The sequence below is a fragment of the Trematomus bernacchii genome, unplaced genomic scaffold, assembly GCF_902827165.1.
Source record: "Trematomus bernacchii unplaced genomic scaffold, fTreBer1.1, whole genome shotgun sequence".
NCBI lineage: Eukaryota > Metazoa > Chordata > Actinopteri > Perciformes > Nototheniidae > Trematomus > Trematomus bernacchii.
The window spans coordinates 731,893-746,693 of record NW_022987724.1 but is presented as its reverse complement, the minus strand read 5'-3'; the positions used below and the strand labels follow the sequence as shown (position 1 = coordinate 746,693).

Sequence of the window (14,801 nt, the reverse complement as noted above, 5' to 3'; positions counted from 1 at the left end):
AAGAGAGATAAGATTTAAGGTTTTCATTTACCTATTTGTTTGGAAGAAACAAACCATTTTAACTAGAATGTGAGCATGAGGTCTATGAACTGAAGACAAGCACAATGACTGACCGACAAATAAACAATGGACACATTCATATCTATTCATGTCAGACCAGACTATGAAAACAAATTCATAAAAGTGTTATTTTATTTTATACTTCTGTGTAGTTTAATCAATGTCAATGTAACACAGAATTGTTGTTTGATTTTTGTAATATAAATATGTTTTATAGATATGTGTCACACAGTATCATGTAGTTTAGTATGTGACTGTGAAAAAGCAACTTGCTATTGCAAAAATGTAAAAATGTAATATTCTGCTAAAAGAAGTATATTAGAAGTTAAAAAAAAGTAAGTCTCAATTAAAAGTACTTCCAAATTGTTCCTTCTTATTTTCAAATGCTAATAAATGACCAATCAATCTTTTTTATTGGCCACCATTTAAACAACATCTGTGATATTTGAGTTCAGTCAGTTACTCACATTTGAAACAGTTAAATGGTATAGGAACTAATAAATATGCGTCGTATGTTATATGATATAGGGCATTTAAGTATTAATTAATAAAAAAATACACCAACAATCATGACACGACCAGTAGAAGCCATATTTTAAATCTTTTTAATATATCTCACATTTGATTTATTTACAAAAGACAGTGGCTTTGTGGCATAAAACTATGTTTTTGTAAAATCAACACGAGAAACAAATGTGTAGCAGAAGCGTAACCGTACAGAACACAGACATAGATAAATAACACCGGGGGGGGGGCGTTGTTGCTCTTTGCACATTGTCTCTCTGCAAACAATAACAGGATCACAATGGATGGTTTTATTTGTATTGCCTCCACATTTAATGACATCCGTGAGTCTATCAGTCGATCTGGAATGTGTCGTCTGTCTATATTAAATGTTTTCCAGCAGGAAACCAATAACATCTCCGGGTAGTCTGTGAATAAACGATGGGCAACAACAACATACTAACGCAGATATACTTTGATATATACCTGTACTTTGTATGACACACAAACAGTTTGGCACAAATGTAAAGGCTGAGCATGAGTTTCCCCCTCATAACACATTAAATAAATAAATAAAAATATCTACAGTCACAGACATAAAGGCGGATGGATTATCTTATCTGCTGAATGGTTACTTTGTACAGCACTTTACAGAACAGCTACAGGCACAAACTGAAAGGATGAAGGGCAAGACAGTCACTTCTTAAATCTTTACCTCTGCATTTGAAGTATTTGCTGGACCCTTTCCGACTGAACAAACTTTGTCATTAGAGGTCACAGAATTTAAAATGTTGTACTTTCTACTTTTTTCGTATTTTGGCGACTATTCAGGCGCGAGTATGCATGTGAATCTCTGTTTGACAAACGCATTACACTGACTGTACTCCACTAATACTAAACGATAATAACAGAGCAGAACTGAATAAAAACATCACATTTAAAATAACAAAGGAGCCTCTTTTTGTTATTTTTCTTGACACAGTGTAGCAGGTTGTCGATACCTTTTACTTAGCTTATAGGATAGGCTTACTGTACAGATTTCAAAATAAAAACGTCATGTTTTCAGCTCGATTCAGTCCGTTTGACTTCCTTTCTGCGCATTTCATACTAATACTTCCCTGGACCTTTATCACATTGAATTCACACAAAAAAAAAACATTTCAAATCTTTTATCCTGAAGGACAAAAATAATGTTATTTAGACCCAATGAAAATCCTCTCTTTGATTTCCTGTGAAAGACACTAATTCACACACAGACAAACTATCCAACAACATGCTTCACCAAATAGCATTTAAACCACATTCTTTAACCAGCGGTAATCACTTGCTGTTTTCCTTTTAGATATTTAAAGAGTTTTATTCCAAGACAAATGTATAAGTTAAATTAGAGTCAAATGAACTACTTTTGCACGTTTTGACTTAATCCCACAACAAGGATCACAAAAGGTTTTCTTTGTGTAAAAACATTGTGTTTGGAATGAAACCCTCAATTTGTACTCATCATTGATCGTTAACCTCCTAATGTGGAGCAGTTAAAGGACATTACCGCTATATATCAGCTATAGTAGCTCTGCAGTCCCTGAGCACCTACCACCATTGCACATAACCATTTTTAATATTCCTTTGATAACTAAATAAAGCTTTCAAAGCATTTCCTACTTGCTACAACCTTACATCCTTACATCCTGTATCCTGCATATTGTAACTAAAACTAAACGCCTAATTCATTGCTAGTTATCCTGAGGTGCTTCCCTACACTTAAACATTAAATACTGAGGCTGTCAGCTGTCAGGTGTTCAGTACATTTTTTGCGGAGTAAAACAACGAGACTCGTTATTGTGTTTGTAGTAGCCTCTTAGTTTCTTTTGATCGCACAGCCCTTTATTTGCAGGGGGTGGCTCACTGAGAGCCCAGTATAGCAGCAGTACAGTAGTGACTCTAGTGAGTTTGTTTACACGCACAAAGTATTCTCGATAGCTTGTATTGTTTCTTAATATGCTCTGTATACTATAATAACATATATCACCACATCCTTAGAAAGACTTAGAGCGTTTTAGAGGTGCAGGAAGGTCGATTTTGTTACCTTTTGGAAAGAGCAAAGTTAGCTGTTCCAGGCTTTTAGCTAAGGTTGGCAAAATAGCTGCTCGTAAAAGCTTCATATTTAGCGTATAGATTTCTTGTACTTCTTGGTAAGAAAGCTGACAAGCCAAACACAGTTGCTTCCTTGAGTCTTCACTGCCATGCTAATGCTGTCAGCAAGGCTCTTAGAAGTCCTGATGTTTACATTTGTGCAGAGCCAGGCTAAGGTTGTATCCTTATCTTTATGCTAAGCTAACCATCTTCTGGCTCTAGCTTTATATTTCAGGTACAATTGTAGGAAAGATATTGATCTTATTCAGCTGTCAGAAAGTAAAAACAAATAACTGCATTTCACAAGATTTGAAAATATTAGAAACCGGGGCATATCCAGGATTCTGCTTTTACAAACGTCACCGTTTTTTTGTAACGAATTCTAGAATATGGATGTGCAGGTAAACAAACTCTGTGTGAACTCGGAGACACTCTTGACACCAATGAAAACCCACAGAGAGCTGCCATAGCTTGGTACAGTACCTACATCCAGACACAAGTGCAACTTCATGCAAAAATTATAAAAAAAAGTAAAAGTAAGATAAACACTAGCGCTAATGATACAAAACCAATAAAAGGGAACATGTTGTCACCTTCATGTCGGGGCGTTTCCTGTGGTCTTGTGTTTACAGTGTTTATTTACAGAAAGATCTGCTGCCATGGGACATTTGGGGGGGGGGGGGGGGGGGGGAAGCACAGCAAGCCATTCCTTAGCATCATGAGGGAAATCATTAATTAATTACAGCAGTTTTTGTTTACAGGACAACATACACACTCGCTAATTAGACACATCTTGCTACCTGCAAGGTGTGAAGAGAAGAGATACTTTTTTTCTTCACATAGTGAAATCCTGTTAGATTACAGCATGCATTACTCTACGTGCTAATGCCAGGGCTTGTTGTTGTTGTTGTTGTTGTTGTTGTTATTGTTGTTGTTACTGATACTTCCCAGTTGTTGACTGTTTGTCCTTGCAGGTGGTTGTGTTTCCTCAGTGCTTCTGTACTCTCAATGTGCCTGGAAACACACACAGAAGAGCAACGTTAGTGCTGCTGACAGCCTTTTTAAAGTGACTCTGGGGCAATGTGCCACGATGCCTCGCTACTTTGGATGGAGGGCTGTAGCAGACGCTCATTATAAAAAAGCGAAACAAGTTTTTTTATTGGCTGATAAAGGTGTGATAAAGGTGCAGCCAACTCTTCCACTCTAGCAGACGAAGAAACAACGCTTTCATAATGAGCCGCAACTTCTGTTCGTCTAGTCGCAGGAAATAAATGTACTTCAGGCAACTTGTTACTATAGAAATATAATAAACAACTGCCAAGATCAACTGTTCAATCATTTGATTTCATTATCTTGAGATCGTGAGTTCATTTCCCCCTTACCGTATATCAGGATGACATTTTCAAATGATGGCAGGTTAATTATCTCGGTATATTTAGAAAACAAGCTGTTGTTTCCAAAGAGGCAAAACAACAGCAGGTTGTTTTGCGATGACGGGTTAATTATCTCTTTAACTCAAAATAACTATTAATGGATAATTAACATGTTTAAACTGCCTTTATTTTTTCACAATCTGTTGTTGTTTTCTGTTTTGAAATAACAACTTGTTTACCCATTATCATGACAATTTAATTTTGATATTTTAATCTCAATGAAATCGTTATATCCACAGCTGGTCTTGGCTGCCAAACTGTGTAGTATTTGCTTAATATATTATGAATTAATTATAACTCCCACTTTTTGTTGATCATTCTGCCTCAGCTGAAGAAAAAAGGAAGAAAATACTCCAAGTTTATATTTAGGCCAATTTGTATGATTACCCAAAAGATTGACATTTTGTATTTGAGTGCCATACTCACATTTCTACTTCCCCCTTTCACAAAATCTCTTACAAAAAGGCAATAATCACTATATCGGCTCTATATACCATGAACTTTGAACCTTGCTTATCTTTGAACAGTTGAAATAATTGCTTAAATTATTATTACTGCTTGGTATCTTCTCAAACAATACTTCTCAGTGGTAGGAATGTATACATATAATGACTATGGCTCTAAACAACTAATACAGTAGTAGTGAACAATTAGCATGTAGTCGGACTCACTTCTGTCCCCACCGTTCCTCATGTTCGCATCCTCTTCCAAGGCCACGTCATCAACTTAAAAAATGTAACAGATTTCAGTTTCAGTTACATGTTAACACAACACATATTCAGATGATATAACATTATGAACCAGGTGCAACAGACTCACCTGAGTGGAGCTCTTTCACCAGCGACGACATGGTGTTTGTGATTGAGTCAGCAGCAACTAATAGATCATTACGAAGATTTCTAGGTACACCTGGGAAACAGAGAAATGTAGTGAAGTATAAGTATTATAGTAGACTAATTCAATTTTAAATTCCAACACTGCCTGGTGGTAGAATTACTGCAATATCATGATAAGTATAATAGATTCAACATTCAAGGCTTTTATTGTCATTTGCACATACAGTAGTACGTTCAATTACGTAACTACTACCACTACGTTTTTTTTGCACTATACTAAATACTGTTCATATTTACATTAATTATGTGACCATCTATGATTCCTGTAGTTATTGAATTCCTCTTTTTACTGCACTGTTAGTGTACAGTTTTATTATTATTGTGCTGCTGTGTTTATTGTATTTTTGTAACTCTGGCACAACAATTTCCTTCGGGATGAATACAGCCCTATTTTATCTTATCTTATCTCATTGATATACATAAGTTGCAAACAGATGAATGTTATGGATGTTCTTTCAAAAGTTCAGGTATATAATATGAAGGTTTGGTCAGTTTTATGAAAGTTAAGTCTAGTTGGTGTTCACTCACCATGAGCGAAGGCCTCGAGCACGTCGCCCCCCACGCCGGCCAGGCAGTCCTGTGGGTTGTGGGTGGGGGTGGACCCAGCCGAGGTGGAGCGAATGGGCATCGGCATGGAGCAGCCCGCCCCGTGGCTGGGGGAGGAGTGAGGGGAGCCTCCAGACTGCGACTGTAACATACAAACACCGTGATAGTTACAGTATCGCCATAAACACAATGTAACCTTTAGAATGTCGTCATCGTAGCTGTACTGTTATGTAAAAGCTGGACATTTGGGGAAATAGGGTTATTTTCTTTCATGTCGAGCGTTGGATGAAAAGATTGATACCACTCTGATTGTGTGAGCTTTAGATATGATAGTATGCAGTTTTTGTTGGCTCAGGACAGAGGGAGGCTCTTTCCCTTGTTTTCACTCGCATTTAACATACATACATGAATATGGTCTGTCTCAGCTAGGTATCATGTTTCCTAAAATGTCCTACTATTTCTATAAAACTTAAATCAGGTAATCCCATATTAAAGGTCCCATGTCATGCTTTTCTGGTTATTACTCGTCCCCTTGTGTGTTATGAAGGTTTTTCTGCATGTAAACGGTCTGCAGAGTCACAAACCCTCAACGTACACCCTGTAGCGAGTAAAACTCTAACACAGAAAAGACCTGTCTATGCTGCCCCAGAACGCCTCGTTGGAGATTTTTATTTTTCAAATGTTTTCTTCCTGGTCGTAGTGACGTAAGGGTCACAGTGACGTAATGGCTCCGTGGATTGGTCCACTTCCTCACACACACACACACACTCCTTATCTTTTCTCAGCCGCGGCTCCGCGGATTTCTCAGCCTGAACTCAGCCTGAGAGTTTGTGTGTGTGCTCAGGCTGAGTTTTGCGGTGTCTCGCTGTCTCGCAGACCCCATGCAGCAACCAGGAAACGACCCCGGTTATCCAGCTCACACTGTCCGCAGCAGCGAGCCGCGCAACGTCCCACCAACACGGCACCCAGACCCCACGCAGCATTCTCATCTGTTTGTCATTACTGGTGTCATTTTCTGGTTGCTAACGCCATTGTAACACATAATCACTGATGTTCCGCTGTAACGGTGGTGGACTCATCAGAACAGAGTGGGCGAGCTGACCAATCAGAGCACACTGGGCTCATAGGGGAGGGGGGGGGGGCAGGAGCTCCAACAAGCCGTTTAGGACAGAGAGTGAATACACATACTATACAGAGATGCTGTATGAGAAACCAATGTGAGTTTGGAACATTGAACAATGTAAATCTATTCTAGTAGACCTCCACAATGGAATTATGATCAGTATAAATGGCCATGTCATGAGACCTTTACATAAAATGATGCCTATTTGCTCGAAAATTCCGGGGGAGTTGCGCTGAAACATGTTAGTGAGTTGGCCACAATCTTACTTTCAGCAAATATATACTTTAGAATCAAATGAATTAGAGATATGCATTGTATTTATGTGTTTGACCTTGACAGGTGCATGAAGACGAGCTAACCAATGTTTCTAGGCATATTTCTTCCGGTTCAGTTAGCAGATAACATGGCATATTTGCTTATTTACATGACAAACTAAATGATCTTCTATCTGAAAGACTTTAGGGAAAATGGGCTTCTAATAGAAAGAAAAAAACAGATTAATCCCCACATGAAATAATGCCAATTCTGTGATATTTCAATGCACGACGCCGTATTGCACTCACAGATTGCAGCTTTGGGAAGACATGACCTTTGTGCTTCTAAAGGTCACTTATATTAAAACAAACCGAGACACAGATGTGGTCGAAATAACTTAATCCTTATAGGGAGAACAAACAAAAACAATGGCAGGAAAACCTTTAGGAAACCCCATACTGGCTGGCTATACTCTGTGCGTCTATCGTGCACCTTTACTGCGTATAGGAGTAATGAGAACCATGTGTGGGTGTAAGTGACCAGGGCCTGTGCTGAGAGGACAGATATATCCTCAGAAAGGATCACTGTGCGTCTCTGGTGTAGTGAGACCAGGTCGATGGCTGGCAGCCAGGCAGCAGATGGCGGGCCAGACTGCAGGCACATTAGACGGGAGGTTGTTAGTGCCGATGAAAGGAAAAGATCCCTGACACCTGGGCCAAGAAAAACCCACTTCTCTCAACTTGTTTGGACTGAGGACCTGAGATTTAAGGATTGTTTCACAGTCTGCGGTTTTAGCTCCAGCATGGTGGAGTACCCTGGATAAGAGGACTACATCAGTGTAACCCAGTTAGATTGCAGAGTCCTATTATCTTTCCCTCATGTAGTTGCATTAGACTGAGTGCTGAGACTAAAGCCAGGTATTGAGGCTCAAACTGAATTAAAGGCAACTTACAGCCTGCTTCTGCTCCTCATCCTATCAGCCAGCACAGGTAAGCAGTGAGAGAGAGCAAGAAGAGTGAGAGCAACAGAATTAAAGCAACAGAAGAAGAAAGAGAAGAAGAAAATGATTTGTCCATGCATCATACGGCTATTTAACATCATTGAACAAATAATCCAACATGGCAACATTTCATTTAACCAACATTCCACCAAGCTTTAAAGCACAATCAAGCACATTATATTAGACTTAGGACAATGACTTACTGTTTAAGCACCATAGAGCACCGTGGAGCAGGATATTCAGAATCAGAGTTATCACCTAATTCTTGTAGAAACAGATGAGGGTCTTACCTTCAGCAGCCTCATGAGTCCCTCCAGCTGCACCATCAGCTCCCGTCTGCTCTCCTGCAGCGCCGACATGCGCCGCTCCAGCTCGTCCTTCCTGTGTCTGCACAGAGTTTGGGATGCATACATTAAACACAAGGGAAGACAAGGTAGCAATCATAAAACACAATGCAATGGGGGGAAGTGTTGGGTTGCAGGTGTAATGGGGTGACTTTCTAAAGGGATCAATATTTCAAGGATCAGTTTCAGACACTGCAGGTTGTGTATATGTAGTCAGATGGTATTTTCATCAGTTCCTGTGGCTCTGGGCAAGTATAACGTTTTTGACTAGTATTTTTACCTGTATCAATTACACTGTTACATATATATTTTACTGGCAATATAAGTCAGTGATCGTTTCACTACAGGGTGTAAAAAGTGACATGCACTTCACACCTGGTCATCCTAAAGCAGGGATCCCACATTACCAGGAAGGGGCCAGAATATGTCCGACAAGAGAGTCTTATAAAGCCCCCCAAATGTGTTTAATCTGTCCTGCAAATTATTATTTAAGAAAATAATAATTATTGCCAGCTATCACTAACACTTTGTAAGCAGGAATGCAATTTGTGTGCATAACAGATGGCAATTTTTTTTCTCTTCCCACATTTAACATTGGCAAGTTGCTGCAGTACTGTACATAAATACTTTGGCTGTAACCAAATTACTAGGGGGGAAAAGTCTATTTATAAATGAAAAGTGTTGACCTGGAGCATTGGCAGTTTCAAGTGAGGAGTGCTACTTTAATTGTTTACTAACTATTACTCATCTGCAAGAAGACAGCTGATGTTCTTCATAAATAGAATAGAAAAGGGAAATACTTGTTTCTTAGCTTGAGAATGCAAAACATGTAATTTATTTTTTGGCCCAAAGAGAGTTGTACTTTGACAGCCCCCTTTTAAATATCTGGTGTGGATTCTGTCTTGTTATCACCCTCTGGTGTTCACAAAGAGCAACTGCATTTTGAAAAACCTTCAAAGAGCTCGAGCTATCATCTGTCTGTTGTAGTGAGTCATCTAATCAAAAGCTCTCAACCATCTGCAGACTGTAAACACATCTGCTCTGTTCTGCATCCTCAGGCTGAAAACATGCAAATCAGAGCCGTCTAGCCAAGCAAAAAAACTGTGATAAATATTACTATGAGATGATATCCAGTTCAAAAACCTGCATCAAAAACAGGCTTAAAAGGTGTTTCTAAACATGTTTGAATTAAACTGGGAGATATAATAAGTAGACAAACACCGTCTTCAACTGATAAAGCAATACTTTTATGTAAAAAGTGTTATGTTTTAAAACAACAACATAATTATATTCCTCTACATACATCAATCTTTTACCGTGCCAGTGAGAAAATGTAATTCAAATGCATATCTAGTTCTGCTTTGTCTGCATACAACGGCCCAGCTAATAATGTATGGTATTAAACATTAACTTAAAGAGGACCTATCATGCTATATTTGAATAATATAGTGTAGGACCATACCTATATAAGGCATATTTATACTTTTTTTTTTTCAAAATACCAAACAGATCATGCATTTTAGCCATGCCTCATTTCGCTCAATTTGACAATTTCTAGCTCTGGGCAGATTCAGTGAGAACAGCACCATCTACAGGCCTGGCATATGTACTACCGCGTCTCCAGCGCTTTCGAACGGCAATGGCCGTGGCTGTCTCCTCCTAATTGGTGGAGTTGGCCCAATAGCCGTAGCGCCACTGTCCTGACGTCAGGACAGTGTTCAAATCTGGATCAGTTTTGATCAGATCCGTTGCAGCCCCTTTTTTAGAGATTTTGGTATGGAGGAAAATAGAGAGGGTTGTGTTTTCTGACACTTGGTGAGTTCCCTGGAACACCGGGGACACATATTCATGTATAAAAGACGTACAAAAGTGCATTTTGCATGATAGGTCCCCTTTAATATAAAATGTAAGTCCTTGTCACTGCTGCTCATCATAAACTTGACTGCTGATGAATTATTAAGGCCCTGCCAGAAAAACAAGTCGTCATTCTGCTCCGTAACGCGTCCTTTCAGGGTGAGTCTATTCCAACAACTGGACCCAGGGGTCTGCCAGCGTGACGAATGCTGCTGCCGGCTCATTCAAAAACACCCTTCTGAATTACCAGCAAATAATGTTCTCCTTGAAGAATGAGTCCAGCGTGAATTAACTCAACAACCCCAAAGTGTTTTACAACTTAATTGTGTTAATATATGGCTCTTTGATCCTGTTGATGGACTGAAGAGGCTCTCATACGAGGTGTTTGGTGTGTAAGTAAGGTTTATACCTGAGGAGCCGCAGTTCTGTCAGCAGCGTGGGGTTCTGCTGGGCTTTCTCTGGGGTCGGCTGGGACGCCTGCTCGTGCTCCAGACGCAGCCGCTGGATCTCCTGAAGGATCTCTCTGGAGGAGTAAGACAATAATTTCACTTAAGAGCAGCAGTGGAGAAAATACTTCAGTAGAAGACATGAAAATAAGTTAAAATGAATATATTGCACTCAACATTTGACTTGAGTAAGAGTACATTGACAGAAACAGCCTAAAAAACATGCCCCAACCAGCAGCGTTATGGCTCCCTCCCATAATACTTTCCCCACCCTTAAGCACTCAAGTGTTTTGCTCTCAGAGGACATAATCTTCCTTGGAGATCACATCTTTTTGAGTTTCTGTGTGTGTGAATGCATAAGTGTGTGGAGGCAGCATGTACATGGTCACAACTACTGCAAATTGGCACCAAAAGTTACAAAGAAAAATGCAATGCATAATTACTGCTTTCACAGTGTTTTGAATATTTGTTTTGATGCATTATCAAGTACAGCAGGGAGCTTTTAGTTGGTCTAGGTAGAGCTAATTTTATAAAGGCATATTCTGACATTTGGGGAAATATGAACCATCTCTGTTTCAGTTTTTTGAGTTGGCAATTTACTGCCATACTAATCTGTCACATAACGCATCGTAATTAGAAAAGTAAAAGTAGAGTTTACTGAACAAATAAAAAACCCTGCCAGCCAACCACCCGGTAACACAGCACAGATTTGTAAAAGTGTTGAAATTATATATTTGACCTGTTTTTGTTCTCCAGCTCTGCGATCAGCTGTCTCTGTTGCTTGTTGGCATCGAAGTTGAAACCCAAATCTGTCGGAGGACATTGTTGCTGAAAAACCAACATTAGCATAGAATGGCATTAAGAACGGTGAGTAACAACAGTGAGAGAACAACAGTGGAAACACCAACAGTTTCTGTCAGACCACAGCGAGCAGTAATGACTTTCCGCTGAAGACGTATTATGTTTCTGCATAAACAGGAAACTATTTCATCACCACAGCTTTCCTTTATCCCTCCATATAACGGAGTGAAAAACCACATCCAAATAAACCCAAAGTCACCCAATAAGAACATTTTCTGCCTGTAGTCGTGTAACTTCTCTCCTGAAAACGTTATCTACACAAGCTTCTACCGTCTGCTTTTTATCAAAGACCGTTCAAAATGTGTATTTGGTATTTGATATTTATTGTTTTCAAGGTACTTTTAACTATTTTCCACCAGCTTAAAGGTGGGGTAGGTAAGTTTGAGAAACCGGCTCGAGATCGCTAGAATTTGAAAATACACAACCGGAGAAAATCTGCCACTTCCTTACAGAGCCCCTCCTCCAACACACACGAACGCGCACATGACCAATGAGGGCACGAGATAAGTTTGTGCACAGATGGAAGGCTGACAGGCAGGTAGGCCATCCAGTTATTTTAGCCGGGCCGGCTAAAATGATTGGTCGTGCTTTTTACAGTACTACGGCTTCCACAGATGACATTTTTTGTATGGATTTTTTGTCAAAGCACTTAAGATATTCATTGCTATCGGGATGTTAAGAGCATTCCATGGAATATAACAAAAAGTGTATCTCGAGCCGGTTTCTCAAACTTACCTACCCCACCTTTAAGCCATCGTCTTATATTTGCGGTATGGGGCAAAAACAGGCTTATTTTTTCTGCACCAAAAATATGTTTTTCATAAAAAACAACAGTGAAACTATGTAGGATTGGTCAGGACTGTAGTTTGGATTAGAAGAAGTAGATTTAGGCAGAATTGTTTTATCCTGTAAAAGTTTTCTAATACACAGATGCACAAACAGGACCGACATACATTAAACCCGAAATATACACATGCAAAAACACATGCATTGGTGGAGACGTGTCAGAGCAAAGACGTTACTCATTGAAAGTAGAAAAGAATAATACATTTATGACTTTTTGAGACATGTCCACTAAGCTCATCAGATCACTTTTATAAGGGTGAGCTACAAAGAAGCTCTGAACAATAACTTGTCTAATCATCAGATGCGAAACACTCACTGTGGAGTTTCCCGCCTCGGCTGCCAGGCGGGCGGCGTAGCGAGCGATGAGGCGATGCTCCTCATCCAGCCGACTGGGACTCTCCAAGACACTGAGTCAGAGACAGAGAGATACATCACACACACATACACACAGAAACACTGACAGAGCTCTTATGCTAGTACACGGGAAAGTTTGTACAGTCATTATGTGAGACCTTATGATTGAGGTGACCTTCATGTTTGTTGATAGACAGTCTGGGATAATTGGTTATTACGATGACCTGGGATGGATTACTTAGAATCGTGTGTCCGTGCCGATGGCTGCTCTGACCATCTCATCACTAACATGAAATGTCAAATAAGGCGTGAGACATTAAGCGATCATGGGTGTGGCATATGGTGCGGGGCAGATGAGCGGACATATGCTGTCCCTTCACGGCAGGCGGTCTGCAATGAAGAGTGAAGGAGAGCTGAGATGGGGCATCCAACTCTGAGTGGAGAGTGAGTGATGATTAAGGCCATTAAACCCAATCTGGCTTCACACCACTGCATCACCAACCTGCAACGGAGACTAACCCCCCGGCCCTCAACACCCTGCAAACCAGCCTTTTTAATCCACAATTGCAATAAAATCTTATCTTTCCTCAAAGCAGATAAAAAGGCTGCCTGTGAGATGAGATCATTTTAGTTCTCGGCTCCTACTTCGCTTGTTTCAAGGGTTTTATTAGCCCTTTGATGATATCTTAAAATACTCTGCGGATCACTCGACTTGTTTCAAGATAGTGTCACCTGACTCAAAATAAATGTCTTGTAAAATGGAACACTTTCTAAATAATTTACAGTCCCAACCTCAAGCTAAGGCGTAGACAAGAGCCTGAGGTGTCTTGTTAAATGGAAGTAATACATTAACGACATCAGGGAGCTGCTCGGGGTTGGCTCAGGAAACGCCGTGACCCCATGAGGTCGTTTGGAGCCGGGCTGCCTGTCTGGATCTTAGAGCTCTCAGAGTTGGAGCTGCTCCATCAGGGAGCTTCCTGGGTTTGAACAGAGATGCGTGCACTGCCTCCAAGCCCTCCTGAACTGGCATCTCTCCCGGATACTTTTATTTTGGTCTCACGTTTGAAGATAGCACCAATTTATTTTTGACTCAAACGCAATCAGTGCTTCAAATTCAGTCAGAAATATGACAGACTATGCTTTTTAAACGCTGTGTTCTGAATGGCCTGATTAACTAATAGTAACAACTTAAAGAAGCCAGAGATTCAATTTGATCAACATCTGGAAGTTGTTAATCGAATTGGGCAACATGTTTGCTCTATGAACAGCTGTATGTTTTCTTACTCTGATGCAGGATATATTCAATTTATTTCTAAAGACTAACTACACGCCAATATTGGACGGACTTATTGACAAGAATGATTACAATATCAGTAACAAAGCTTGCAGTCTTATCTAACAATGTCTGTGTCATTTCCATCTGGTAACTTTAGATATTTCTTTAGTTAGGGGTTCAGATCTGATTTGCTGTCAATATGACCTTTTACAACTGCTTTGGAAATCGGCCATGTTCTTCATCTCTTTTGTACAATTTATTCCATTGACATTCACTCAGTTATTGTGCTGACTCTTTCATTTTGTATCACCACTGCAATCCTTGGCCTCATGTTACCGCACAATGTAGAAACATTTGTTATTTATAATTTATTTATCCATGCATTAATTTTAATTTGTACTAATGTTTCATTTCTATATAGTGCCAAAAATACAACACTGTTATGATCGGTAAATCGCTTCGATACTCCCCACCCCTTAGCCTATCGCGTACAATAAGTTTAAGAGCTAGCCAATAGAAGCGTGATTGTTACATAGTGATGTCATTATGTCCAACGGAGGCGTTTCTCTCAGAGTGTGGGAGAGAAAACTCCCTCTGGTGGGAACTTTGGGATTTTATCTATCATGCACAAAAACATAACACATTACAGGAGAGGGAAAATCCCATAATGATTTCATCTAAACTTTCTCAATACATATCAAAATAAACATATTTTAGGAGTTTTTAGTAATGATTCTGACTGCTCCTGATCGAAACACACACTGCTGGGTTTCCACACTGACTTACATTTGGTGAATTCTCAGTAACTCTGAATTAAAACTCGTCAAGCTCAAGACAGCATTTTCTTTCTTTTTTCTTTTTATCTTCTGTCGC

At 39.7% G+C, this 14,801-nt stretch overlaps 1 protein-coding gene across 3 annotated transcripts in view; it reads right to left on the bottom strand.

Moving 5' to 3' along the window:
* Positions 1 to 648: 648 nt before the first annotated feature.
* Positions 649 to 14,801, bottom strand: part of dtnbb (dystrobrevin, beta b) — a 35,152-nt gene continuing 20,999 nt past the window's right edge. For 2 of the 3 annotated variants that reach the window (XM_034144478.1, XM_034144477.1), the window contains 9 exons: positions 12,615 to 12,705; positions 11,331 to 11,419; positions 10,555 to 10,668; positions 8,238 to 8,334; positions 7,900 to 7,920; positions 5,552 to 5,711; positions 4,947 to 5,036; positions 4,799 to 4,852; positions 649 to 3,708 (listed from right to left, as the gene is read on the bottom strand). In XM_034144478.1, the coding sequence (XP_034000369.1) occupies positions 3,683 to 3,708; positions 4,799 to 4,852; positions 4,947 to 5,036; positions 5,552 to 5,711; positions 7,900 to 7,920; positions 8,238 to 8,334; positions 10,555 to 10,668; positions 11,331 to 11,419; positions 12,615 to 12,705 (742 nt within the window). In that variant the 3' untranslated portion in view covers positions 649 to 3,682. The remainder of the gene's footprint in view (positions 3,709 to 4,798; positions 4,853 to 4,946; positions 5,037 to 5,551; positions 5,712 to 7,899; positions 7,921 to 8,237; positions 8,335 to 10,554; positions 10,669 to 11,330; positions 11,420 to 12,614; positions 12,706 to 14,801) is intronic. The other variant, XM_034144479.1, reaches the window with a different exon arrangement.